We start from the raw sequence: 13,382 nt of genomic DNA, 5'->3' as shown, positions 1-13,382 counted from the left end.
TGCCAAAACCTTTGGTATGGTGACATTTTTTGCCAAAACATTAGGTATGGTTATCTCTCTTTGCCCAAAATGAAGGTATGTAACCTCACCTCTATCTGCCAAAGCCTGTGATATGGTCACCTTTCTCTGCCAAAACATCAGATATGGTCAGCTCTCTCTGCCCAAACTTAAGGTATGTCACCTCACCTCTGTCTGCAAAACTTAGTAGCACTCTCTCCCAAATGAGGTATGTAACCTACCTTCATCTGCCCAAACCTCAGGTACAGTCCTCTTGACCAAAACAAGATATGGTCAATCTCTTCTGCCCAAACTAAGGCAAGTAACTGAACCTCTTTGCCAAATAATGGCCCCCTCTCTCAGGCAAAACAGATATGTCTCCTCTCTCTGGGAAAACATTAGATACTGTCAATTCTCTTTTAAGCATGGCCACCTCTCTGTGCCAAAACCTTAAATGCAGTCGCCTCCTCTCTGTGTCCAATATTAAAGCACTGTGAACACTTTTGGCCTTAAATAAAGGTATGGTCAACTCACCTCAAGTACTGTCATATCTCTCTTCCCAAACTCAAGGTACAATCACTTCACTCCGCCCAAACTTGAAGCACTATAATCACTCTGTTTCTAGACTGACATTATGGTCATGCTTCAGCTCTAGCCATCTTGAGCACATAAAGCCATAATCTTCATAATTTAGTGACATGGCACAGTGCTGCTGAAGACTATGGTGTGATTTGAAAAAATACAGATTAAAACAGGTATGTGGTATTGCAGAAAAAAAGTGCATTTATTTCTATGTGACAATAATAATCCATTGTTGTGTTTTTAACGCGAGTGTCTTTATGTGTGTATATCTGTGTGTGTCCTCAGGCTGTGTTTGACTGTGTGGTGAACTCCCTGAAGAACGTGCTCAACATCCTCATTGTCTACATCCTCTTCATGTTCATCTTCGCCGTCATCGCTGTGCAGCTTTTCAAGGGCAAGTTCTTCTACTGCACCGATGAGTCCAAGGGGCTAGAGAAGGACTGCAGGTATAGTCAACCACTTGCCCTTAGCCTGGCTGTACAGTACAGATAACCTGTGGAGGTCTGTGCCCCCCAGCTGTACAGATCTGGCCCCTGATTGCGCAGATCATAATTTAGCGACACGTGCCACACTCTCGCTGTGCTGATGCGACCTCCCCTGTGCAGATCAGACTCCAGCTGCGCAAACTAGATCCTGGCTTTCGCCAACTGACGCGTTCAGCTTCTGCAGATCAGTCCCCGGTGTCATTCACGGTCTGCTGCCCTGTATGGCTGACAGCTGTTTTATCTGTCTGTTTGTATGCGCATCTTTCCATTGATATTTATGTGACTATGCTTTAATGTCATTAGCGTCTACTTATGAAGGCGTTTAGTTTGCGCTGGAAGATAAATGCTGTCATTTGTAACGGCGTATTGCAAAGTAAACGCTATATTTCTGAGAACAGAAATATTATTGCTGAAGGATTAAACCCATACATGCTGTGGTTTTTGTGGTTTACTTCCCAAATTGAGGAAGCATGCTGTAGCCCACACATGAAGACACTTTCTCTTTTCTTCTTGTCCCCTTCTTCTTTCTCCTTCCATCCTTTCTTCTTGTTCAGGGGTCAGTTCCTGGACTACGATACAGATGAGGTGACCGCCCAGCCGCGCGAGTGGAAGAAATATGAGTTTCACTACGACAACGTGCTTTGGGCCTTCCTCACCCTCTTCACTGTGTCCACCGGGGAGGGCTGGCCCACGTAAGTGCGTGTGTGTGTGCGAGCGTGCGTGTGCACAAGTGTGTGTGCATATGGACAGGGGAAGAGTACAAAAGGCTGCCAGGCACCATTAAAATCTAAGTTATGAAAGTTTGTTATAGTCCCATATGTGAATTTTTTTTGCAAGGACAGGACAATGTCAAAACTGATCTCAGTTTATTAACCTGTTTTGTCCTCACTGTCTTCTCTGTCTGCCATTTTTAAATGCCACTTTGGGAAATTATATAGTCTGTAAAAAATGAGATTAGATAAGAACACTAAAATCAAAAAATTCAGCACTGGCTGTGGTCAAGCTGTGTTACGATGGATCTTTGGTTTTATTTTATTGATCTTCTCAGTTTTAAGCGTAAAGCAAGGGACGGACCTGTCGAATGTCCGCACCGTTGCCGTGGTGAGATGCAGTCATTAGACGTGGCCATTGCTGAGCACCCCCCATCGTTGTGATCCTTGCCCTTCCCCCATGTGACCTGTGCTTCCTTTTATTCTGTTTCCTCTGATCCCCGGCCATTACCGTCAGTCTGTTTGAAGCGCCATCTCTCTGAAGTTCCTTTTGAGTTCCTCCTTGATATTTAATAACAGAATAAACTGAGGCTCCGCATATCGGAATATGGATGTTGTGGTTTAGTGTGTCTTTATGAGCAGCAGGGTGTGGAGGTGCATTTCTGAGATTTCCAAGAGAGCGTGCAATGCTGACCTCTAATTGGCTTTGATATATATCTTATTTCAGCTGAGTACCCAGGCTTATCATGTCAGCATACCAGAGAGAGAGAGGGCAATTTCCCTGCAGTCCATAATTCTTCATGTCTCCCGTTAGCCGTCTCTCCATCCTCAAAAATATCATTAAATTAAGTACGGCATTAAATAATTCAGTGGTACGTGATATGTAAAAATGATGGGGTGGTATCTCCTTTAGTTATGGCCTGAGTCAGTCCAATATATTCTTCAGAACCTGGGTAGATGAGGCTGTGCTGAGAGTCGTAATACTGTATTTTGGAGTTGACTGTGATGAGCCCTACCTAAAGTGTTTACCTACCTGTTTCCTGTCCACTATTGTTAGACTGAGGATTGTTGTCTGTATTTCAGATGAGATATTTAATTGAGGCTCTGAGTCACTGTCATTAAAATCACATAGCTCTTTCAATCATATCATTGACTCAGCCCCTTTCATTGGTGGAGTATTAATCTGCTCCTGTGCACTTGCACCGATGTGCAGTGAGTTTCTGGTGAAAAATGGCTGCCATATTCCCGATGGGTGCTACCTATTGGCTGTGGAGATGAGGCTTCTCCCCTTCACAGTAAAATGCTTTGAAATGAAAGAATATATATCAAGTGTCTGTCCGATTCCCTGCCCCCCAGGGTCCTGAAGCATTCTGTGGATGCGACCTTCGAGGACCAGGGACCCAGCCCTGGGTTCCGCATCGAGATGTCCATCTTCTACGTGGTCTACTTCGTCGTCTTCCCCTTCTTCTTCGTCAATATCTTCGTGGCCCTCATCATCATTACTTTCCAGGAGCAGGGTGACAAGGCTTTGTCTGAATGCAGCCTGGAGAAGAATGAGGTGTGGTGCAGATGTCCTTATCTTTTCTATCTACCAGAATATGTTCTTCTTTTCAGATAATCTATGCACTTCCAGTCAGCTGACCTGCACGTTTCCTGTCAGGTCATCTGTATACTTCCTGTCAGTTGAGCCATGCACTCCTTTTTTTGTGTTCAGTACACTTCTTTTCTGATGATTTGCACACTTCCCGTCTGCCGGAGCTAAGCACTTCCTATCAGATGATCAATTTCCTCATGATCAGTCAGTCTTCCAGTTCAAATGCATTTAGTATGGCATTAAGAAGTATATCCAGTCGAAAACATGTTATTTCCTTTCCTTATTTATAGATTGAATTTAGTCAAAAAATTATAACCATGAGGCAATACAGTTCCCTCGTATGCTGACTGCTCCAGAGCGGACTTAGAGGTGCACACTAAAGCTGCTCTGGTAGACTGCACAGACTGCAGCTCACTGAACTGCACAGGTGTCCAGATGCGCAGACAGCGCCAGCGAGGCGCGCCTCTGTTTCCATGGCCGCCGTTGTTCCGAGTGCTCCCAGGCAAGCAGCTGGGACGGACAGACAGACAGACAGACAAATGCAGGATCTGTTCTCATCTCTGTCTGCCTCTCTCCTGCTCTCTCCGGCGGAAACGGGCTCAGTGAGCTATGCCGGGCCTGCTTTCCAGGGGGACACCATTATGCAGAGCCTAGTGAGCCCCGTGGAAAATAAATCTTCTCCCTCCATATGCTAACCCAACGCAGCCTGCCAACTGGTGAGAGAACAGAGCCGCAGGGGGAGTAATCAATCTCCCACAGTCCATTTAGACGGTTCCCTTCAGATGGATTCATTAAGATGTCATCAGCTTGGAACCTGGGTGTGGGGTGGTGATTTCAGGGGTCTTGTGGGTCGGAGAGCGACCTTCGAGGTACAAAGGTATTCATATTCATTGTCATTGTCCTTTTTAATTTTGTTGCTGTTTTTTTGTGGCCATTAAATATCGAAGCCTTGGTATATTGTCGTGGTGGAAAAATATGAAGTATGTTCGGAGTACTACTGATTACTCCCACACAAGTTGAGGTGTGAATGGTTGACATTCTCAGCGAAGGTCGTCTTACTGTTCTTTTTTGGAGGACTTCCAGCATTTCTGCTCATAGTTATGAACCTGTGAGCAAGCGGGAACTGCTGTCTGCATTAAAATCCGGTAAAATCAACTTACAAAGATGAAGATCTAAGATAATTTTTTTTTCAACATTTGAGGAAGTACTTTTCACAGTAGAAAGGAAAGTCTCCCTTGGTTGTTGAAGATCAGCTAACCATTGTCAACCACCAGATGAAGATGGCAACAATGGTGTAGAAGATGACTGGTGGCGATCGTAGCTAGCGGGCATGACGAGGGTGGTGATTTTTATTTGAAAAGCTGATGATCGTGTTCATTGATTAATAATGGTTATGATGATGATAATATTGTTTGTGATGAAACACACGCACAACGGCTGAGCTAGCTGCAGCACATCATAAAATGCATGGCTTTGTGTTATCTGCAGAGAGCGTGCATCGACTTCGCCATCAACGCCAAGCCCCTGACCCGCTACATGCCCAAGAACACGCAGTCCTTCCAGTACCGCATGTGGAAGTTTGTGGTGTCTCCGCCCTTTGAGTACTCCATCTTGACCATGATTGCCCTCAACACCGTGGTGCTGATGATGAAGGTTGGTGGTCTCACAGCGCAGAATGGGTGTAGAGGGGGAGGCGGGGCTAGTTACATCACTAAACTTAGACAGAGTCACCTCACGTAACTTTGGATGGTTCTTGCAGCAGGTGTGACGTATGTACCTGAAACACACTGTTATACAAACTGAAACAGCAGCTTGTGACCGGAGTATGTTCTGGACTCTCTGAGGTCGAATTTCCAGACCGCTGGCCCTCAGCGTTCATGTTCCCTCCTGTTATTGTTTCAAATGCAGCTTCCAAATATGAGGAATCGCCTCGTTAAATATTACATAGGTGATGAGGATGAGTTTGCTATGGGAAAAGTCCACTTATTTTTCAGCAATCCGGCACTTCCCCAGCCATCACATATAAAATAACACCAGACTCAATTTCAGAGCGATGCTTAGCATGCTTTACTGACCCTCCTTACTTTGATACAGCTCCTAATGGAGAAAGCTCCTTGGTTGCATGGGACACAAAAGCAGAGAAGAGTTCTGTGTGTGTGAGTGTGTGTGTGTGTGTGTGTGTGTGTGTGTACACATGCGTGTGTACACATGCCTCAGGTAGTGTACAGTATCTGCTGTACTGAAATGCTGTGAGGTGACACACACCAAATCTGTTCTGAGTCTTCTGAGTTCCAATTCCTGAGTTTCATAAGAGCTTATCCAAATAGCTTCAATTCACCCCCCACCCCCCAAGTCTTGAGGAGTTTGAGTCCAATCAGCACTGATTTTCTCCAGGACAATGACATTTCTGTGAGGCTACATCCAATCAACTGTCATTCTCTCCCCAGTTTCATGGAGCCCCACCATTCTACGAAGCCATGCTGAAGTACCTGAACATCGTCTTCACTGCCCTCTTCTCTCTGGAGTGTGTGCTCAAGATCATCGCTTTTGGTCCGCTTGTGAGTCTCACGTTCTTACGGTTTTCTAAGATTTCAGTTATTGAGTATAAAGTATTAGGCTGCTGTGACAGAGTGGTTGCAGTTTGCAGTTTCTGGGGCATGTCTTTACCAGCGGGAATATTACCGGTTTTCTAGAACTTTCACATGCTACAAACTGGCTACCTAGCAATGTATTTGATGGGAAGATTGTCTGGATGATTGTCTATTGGTTTCCTGTCCAAGCTTGTAATGTGCTGTGATGTGTCAGCGTGTGTGAGATTGCGCTCGGCAGCCGAGTTTATGGGGTTTGACCGGGCATAGACACCTGCCACAGACTGATTGCCCACACATGCTCCCCCATATCCTTGCAAAGCTTATTCAAAATCACATTTATTTTTCCTGTTTTCCCTGAGGTCAGGAGTGATGGAACTTTAAGCCATAAAACCTATGGCCTCATCATATGTCGCACAGTGGTTGTAACACAGTGGTTAGCACTGTTGCCTCAGGAAGAAGGTTCTGGGTCTGAGTCCTGGCTGGCCGGATTCTCTTGGCGTGGAGTTTGCATGTTGTCTCCATGTTTGAGTACTTTGGTTTCCTTCCACAATCCAAAGGCTTGTAGACTCCAGGGCTCACTTGAAATCTCTGAGTGACTACCATGGTTAAGTAAAGGTTAAACAAAAAGATATAAATAAAATAGGTAATCTCCACACCTGAAACCTGCATATTTGAGCAATGGTTGGATATTGTCCGCCTTCAGGCAGAGAAAGAATCTCTGTATTAATATTTTCACAACTTCTGGGAGCTGTCCAGTGTCCATCATGAAAATGCAATATATGGTATACTATATACCACTATAAAGACTTGATTTATAAAGCTGTATGATTTATGACTATTTTGCACTGTGGCTGGACAAACTGGGGTTTTGCCACCACGTTGTCCTGGGACTTCTCCAACCCATGTCTGTGTTTGTCTCCAACCTCTCTTGCCTACACCTGATGCAGTACACATTGTTCTGGCCATGTTTTTGTTTTTGCACTTTGAAACAATGAACCATGAACTGCAACAATTATCAACTGAAAGCAATGTGTGAACAATTTGTGAGGTGAATATTGTATCGCTGATGACATTTGTTTTGCAAAGAAGGATTAACCAGAATGGATGTAAAAAGTGCTCTCTGCACCAGTTAAAAATGCACTGTGCTATAGTTGATTTCACAATTAACATTTTTTATGTGTACAGTGACACATCATATCATAGAGTCACATGATACCATATACTCTCTACAGATGATAAATAAACAAACAATAGGAATTCAATTTCTCTGAGCTCAGCAAAATAGTAAAAATGTTTTATTTGAAGCTTATAAAATTGAATAAAGTTTTATTTGGCAAATATTACAATCCCAGTTAACATTAGTAACAGTTTAAGCATTTAACAAAATGGGGCGAACTTTTCCTTTAATAATAATTTCTGTAGCCGCTCGGTTGAGTGTGACACTCTGCGGCTGGAACTGTTTGTGGCGTAGCACACGGCGTACAGTTTCCAGTGTTCAGAGCTCCCAGCAGACTCTCAGGGATCTACCCGGGGTTCCCCGATCACGGTGTTTTTCCGAAGGTCCTCCGTGGGATTTGGGTGAGGAGGCTGTGCCTCCTTCTGCCTGAACCACACCCGCCTTCATGCTGCCAAGCCCAGTGACGAATAGCATCATCCCGTTATCCACCGCCTGCCTTAATCTCAGGGAGAAGCTTGCCTCCCAGCTGCGACCAGTGAGCCTGTGAGCGGCAGAGATGGATGTGGCGGCCATGTGGAGCTGCAGACAGAGACTGCACAGTGTGCAGACACACACGCACTAGCATGCACGCACGCACAAGCACACACACACTTGCGCACACACGCATGCATACTGTACTACGTGCACATCCATGCATAGACACACATACACACACGTGCATGCGTGCACACACTCACGCACACGCTACACACCACACAGCACACACACACACAAACTCACATGCGTACTCACACGTACTGTGCAGACACTCACATACAATTTCATACATATACAGTATGTGTGTACATATATATGTATGTATATATATATATATATATATATATATACACACACACACACGCACACACACAGACCATCTGCCCCCAGAAAGGAGCATTTCATCATCTCTTCCTCCGCTCCCCCCTTCCTTTAATTTATACAAGTTTTATTCTCATTTGTAACAATGGGCTTGCCCCATGCAGCAGCTTCCCTGACCTTTTAATCACTTACTGGGAAAGCGACCGCTCTTCTGCTGCTTGTTGGATGCTGTCATTAAACAAATGGCCAGGGACAGTGGAGCGGGGTGCTGTAATTACTGTATGGCTTGACAGATTGTCCTGGCTAGGAGAGCATTCACCCCCATCACCCACCCCCCCCTACCCCCACCCCCACACCCCTCCCTCCGCTCCTGTTGCAGGTCTCAGAGAAGATTTGTCAGCTCTGCACATGCATTAGGAGACTTCCACAAACCAGCTGGATCATTCTTCTGAAAAATACTACATCTATATATTTTTTAGTGATAAACAGGCAGGTTGAGCACTAAGACTTTTTTTTCCTTTTTTTCTTCTCAGAATTACCTGAAGGACGCCTGGAACTGGTTTGACTTTGTGACCGTGCTGGGAAGCATAACCGACATCTTGGTCACTGAGATTAACGTGAGCACCGCGTCATTTCGCTAGCATGTTCATTAAGTGCGACACGTGGCAAATGCTTTCTGAGACTGACGCCATTTAGCTGGGTGCCAGTATGCTGATGTCGTCATAAAGGCTCCTCACAAGTGTGATGACCAGGGGCAGTCTGTGGTTGACTAAAAGGAGGAGGGAGGGTGGATGTGATTGCTGGGGTTACCAGGAAGTTACCAGGAAGTCAAGGAAACAGGAAGACAAAGTATCAGGGCCTAGAATCACTGCTCCATTATTATCCTTCCACTTCTAATCAGTTAAAGGATGGAGCTAGTCTGCATGTTCTATGCAAATGACCAATTGGGCATTATTTCAGATATGATATGTCAACTGAATATTGCTGTAGTACTGAGCAGGATTAGGAAATTCTACCTTCCCACGTTAGGTCACACATCACAAACACCTATGCTGGACTCATTGTGGCTGTTACTTGTCCATGTGCTACAGTCTCTGTTGACATTTGGACTGTTGTTTCAGTGTCTTACTGTATATATGTTTCAGGTTGTAACTGTTTAAAGTGTATGCATCTGTCTCTCTTGGGGTTTCTCTGCTACATGTGATTGCTCTTGTTTTCCTCTCGTTCTCCATCTTTCTCTCTCGCATTCTCTCTCTCCCTCTCCTTGTCTTCCATTCTTCCTCCCTCCTTCTCCCTTTCTTGTTACATATCTCTCTGTCCCTCTCCCTTCTTCTCTTTCTGTCTCTCCTTCTTTAATGTCCACACTCACTCTTGGCTGGTGCCTGTCCTTGCCTAAACGACTGCCCTTGCAGACGGTAAGTCAAACTCCTTCTCTGCTGCCCCCTGAAATTTGACGCTTCCACAGAGTAGAGTTTTTGTTATAAAATCTTAAGTAGTTCTCACCTCCTGGGGGTAACAGAGCCCACCTGATCCACTGTGCTGTAGTTGGATCAGAAACTTATATGAATGCAGCAGAGCATCGCCATACTTTGCATGACTGAAAAAAAAAAAACTCACTGCTTTTAAAATCCTGGAGCCTAATTGGTGGGTTTCATTTTCTTGGCGTGATCATGTGATCTGCATCCCGCAATTGCCTGACGGTGAGTGATGTGTCACTTTCGGCAACCCGCAGAACAAACTGATCAATCTGAGTTTCCTGAGGCTGTTCCGGGCCGCGCGTCTCATCAAGCTGCTGCGGCAGGGCTACACCATCCGCATCCTGCTCTGGACCTTCGTCCAGTCCTTCAAGGTGAGACGCTAGCACCTTGGCTCCTTCCCCCCCCCCCCACACACCTTCTCACCCAGCAAGCACAGCCCCTTCTCCCTTCACTAGGAGATGCAGGCAAAGACTGGAGTGAAGACAGACGGACAGACGAGTAATGTGAACTAAAACCAAACCAGAGCTGACACGCTTATCATAAAAATGAAAAATGATGATGATGACGATGATGATGATGATGATGATGATCATCATCATCATCATCATCATCATTAGTAGTAGTACTACTACTACTAGTAGTATTGTTGTAGTGGTAATATTAAGTAGAAATAATATTAGTTGATTGTTCATCAAAAGATTTATTTAACGGAAAAGTCATAATTTCAACTTTAATGAATGAAAATGCCATCGTGGCGGTGTCTACATAGACTAGAGAAACGAGTTGAATGGATAAATTGCCATTGCTGGAACACTCTCCAGCTGTTGGTTTTCTTGTACCGTCCCCTCAGGCAAATGTGGCCATTGCTGAGGGCCAGGAGTTTGCAGAACAGAAGCATAAAAATAAAATTTTTCAAGATGGTTTCATAAGTGATTTCTGCCTTGAGCACCTCTTGTTTTACAATATGTAGTAAACTCTTAAGAGTATTTCTTTCTCTTGTGAAACATGTCTATCCACAACTCTATACAGTCTAAAGCCCTTAGGATCAAATTAACTGTACAGCAGGCCTAGGCATTGTTCACCTCCCAAAGGCTCTCCTTGTTCCCAGAGCTGTAAAGTGCAAAGATGAAATCTGGTGCGCGCGTGTATTGTTACAGTTCAGCCCTCTAGCATTTGTTATTTTTATTTGATGATGCTACATAAACCGCATGGCCTTCACAGGCTAATATAATAGCATTTCTGAAATGAAGCACGGGGCACCATGCTGGTCCATTTCAGCCCTGCCCAGACCCAGATTAAACAGAAGACAGCTGACCCCCGCTGGCCCCAGTCCCGAGAGTCTTACAGGGCAGTAGCGCTGTGCACGTGCCCAGGGTACAGCATATCATCTCCGTGACCTCCGGCAAAGGCTGTGCATTCTTTGCTCTGCGAGGGCCATGTTGTTTATGCAGCATCTTCAAAAAAGAAAGGCTAGAACATTATACAGTTTGCACACAGGCTAAACCTAATGTTTGCACTCATACCTCATTTGTCTCCTGGTCCTTTCCAACCATTGGGACACATGAAAATACCAGAGGTTAGCAAGCAAATGCTGCAAGTGCACAGGAGAGGTGGCAGTTCAATTAGAATGAATGTGTTTCCTCGCAAAAGCAATACATACCTATTAAGAAACTATACAGCAGTAATATGCCCCATAGATCAGTTTGCCTGCCTCTGGAATAAGTAAGGGCATACAAACCTATGTGCAATTATGTAGCCGCTAATAACACATTTTCTCCCCTCTTTCCAGGCCCTGCCTTACGTCTGCCTGCTCATCGCCATGCTTTTCTTCATCTACGCCATAATTGGCATGCAAGTGAGTGTCATAATAATAGTAATAATACAAAGAAGAAGAAGATGCAGAAGGAAATTATTATTATTATTATTATTATTATTATTATTATTATTATAACAACTATATTGTGTCCAGTAGTATAAATCATGACATAAATCACACTATTACCTTGGTCCATGGGTTGTGCAAGCGGGAGATATACTGAGGATATATGGTAGTGTTTTAAGTAGCAAATGTATTTGAGGGTTTATTGTTACTGTTCAGGGATTAGTGAACCATGGTGCTGTTTAAATGGGTGAGGAAACAGGACAGTGGAGGAGAGACAGCAGCTTTGCTGTCCTGGCTGGTGTGGTTGCTGCATTCCCTAGAGGAGGAAAGGAAGGGCAAACATTTTGAGCCGAGTGGTCAGGCTGGAGTGTAAGGTTTGATAGCAGACTGTGTGTGAGAGGGTGCAGTTCCACTTGTTTCACCGTGGACTAGTGTCATAATAATTGTATTATAACTGACAAACTTATAACTGATAACCAGTGGGTGGAGATGCAGAGAGACACGACATGCGAGCACTTCTTCAGCAGGTTATAGAACAGACCATCAGCAGCATTCTGTATGAGATGTAAGGCCCTGCTGACACATGCAGGGAGACAAGAGTTTCTAGCGTTTCTGGTGGCGTCCAGTGGCTACTGTCAGATGCTTTGTTTAAGAATAATACTTACAAATTGCACAGTAAATTATTTAATCAGATCAAAGGAGATCAGCCACAGTGAGTCTAAAACAGAAAGTGGTATGGACGCATGCAGTGATGTAAGCATTGTTACATAAAGTGCATAAGTGATGCTGTACGTGATCGTGTGTGACAGATTGATATCAACTCTGCCAGGCCTTGGATACAAGTGGTAAAGAGGTTTAACTACTACACTTAATGGGAGGTTTATGGCTACTTTCATTGCCAATGACTGGATAGAAATTATATGTGGGTGGGTGGTCATGTGTGTGTGTGTGTGTTTGTGTGCATGTGTGTAGAGTGAGGAGAACAGTAGACAAACAGTATACGAATAGTAGAGTTTACACCTTACAGACATAATATACCTGCATGGTTTTTATTTTCCTATTGAATATACAGGAATGGGAAATGTTTGTTATACAAAGATCTGTATCCTAATTGAAGAAGGTGACCGTTATTGCAAGAAACATGATTGCATGTGTCTCTTTATTGACTGCAGCTCGGTGAATTTTGTGGATGCTCATGCACAGCCTTGAATTGAATGCACAGTGACAATGCACGCTGGCAATAGGTTAGCGTAGCACAGTAAATCAATGGTAATGGCATCTTTTTTTTTGCTATTTGAAAAGCGGGTTATTCGGGATGCTATTTAATCAGGAATTGGCACGGTGTGAGCTCCAAACCTCGAACTCCGCTCCCCTTCAAAACGCAACCGAAAGCCAAGATAGTTATGAACTCCCGTTTTAGATTTTTATCCCATTTTAGCTCCAGGAACTGGCTCGCGTTCAGCCCTATAAAGATGTCAGACATGATGAAGTTCAAATGAAGGGTGATGACAGTAATTGTGATAACCTGTACAATCGTGCCATCTGGACCTCTGTTCTGTGTTGGAAGCCTTTTTTTAATACAGTGTAGCGTGAGATGAAAGCGTTAACATGGGCGCCACATTTAGCATCGCCATAGGACAGTGCTAATAGCACAGGGAGTCGCCAGATAGGGCCTGGCCATAGGACAGTGCTAATAGCACGGGGAGTTGCCAGATAGGGCCTGGCCATAGGACACTGCTAATAACACTGGGAGTCGCCAGATTGGGCCTGGCCATAGGACAGTGTTAATAACACAGGGAGTTGCCAGATAGGGCCTGGCCATAGGACAGTGCTAATAACACAGGGAGTCGCCAGATAGGGCCTGGCCATAGGACACTGCTAATAAGACTGGGAGTCGCCAGATTGGGCCTGGCCATAGGACAATGTTAATAACTGGATCGCCAGATTGGGCCTGCATAGACAGTGTTATGACAGGAGTCCAGATAGGGCCTGGCCATAGGACAGTGATAATGACACAGGGAGTCGCCA

General features: G+C 44.6%; 1 protein-coding gene across 1 annotated transcript in view; it reads left to right on the top strand.

Moving 5' to 3' along the window:
- cacna1ba (calcium channel, voltage-dependent, N type, alpha 1B subunit, a) overlaps positions 1 to 13,382 on the top strand; it is a 186,895-nt gene that overhangs the window by 140,014 nt on the left and 33,499 nt on the right. The window contains 8 exon segments of the mRNA XM_064354484.1: positions 865 to 1,025; positions 1,619 to 1,756; positions 3,131 to 3,332; positions 4,857 to 5,021; positions 5,816 to 5,926; positions 8,528 to 8,611; positions 9,727 to 9,843; positions 11,262 to 11,327. Of these exon segments, the coding sequence (XP_064210554.1) occupies positions 865 to 1,025; positions 1,619 to 1,756; positions 3,131 to 3,332; positions 4,857 to 5,021; positions 5,816 to 5,926; positions 8,528 to 8,611; positions 9,727 to 9,843; positions 11,262 to 11,327 (1,044 nt within the window).

The sequence above is a fragment of the Anguilla rostrata genome, chromosome 10 (genome assembly GCF_018555375.3).
Source record: "Anguilla rostrata isolate EN2019 chromosome 10, ASM1855537v3, whole genome shotgun sequence".
NCBI classification, from domain to species: domain Eukaryota; kingdom Metazoa; phylum Chordata; class Actinopteri; order Anguilliformes; family Anguillidae; genus Anguilla; species Anguilla rostrata.
The sequence above is the reverse complement of the archived record's forward strand: the minus strand, read 5'-3'. Positions and strand labels throughout refer to the sequence as shown.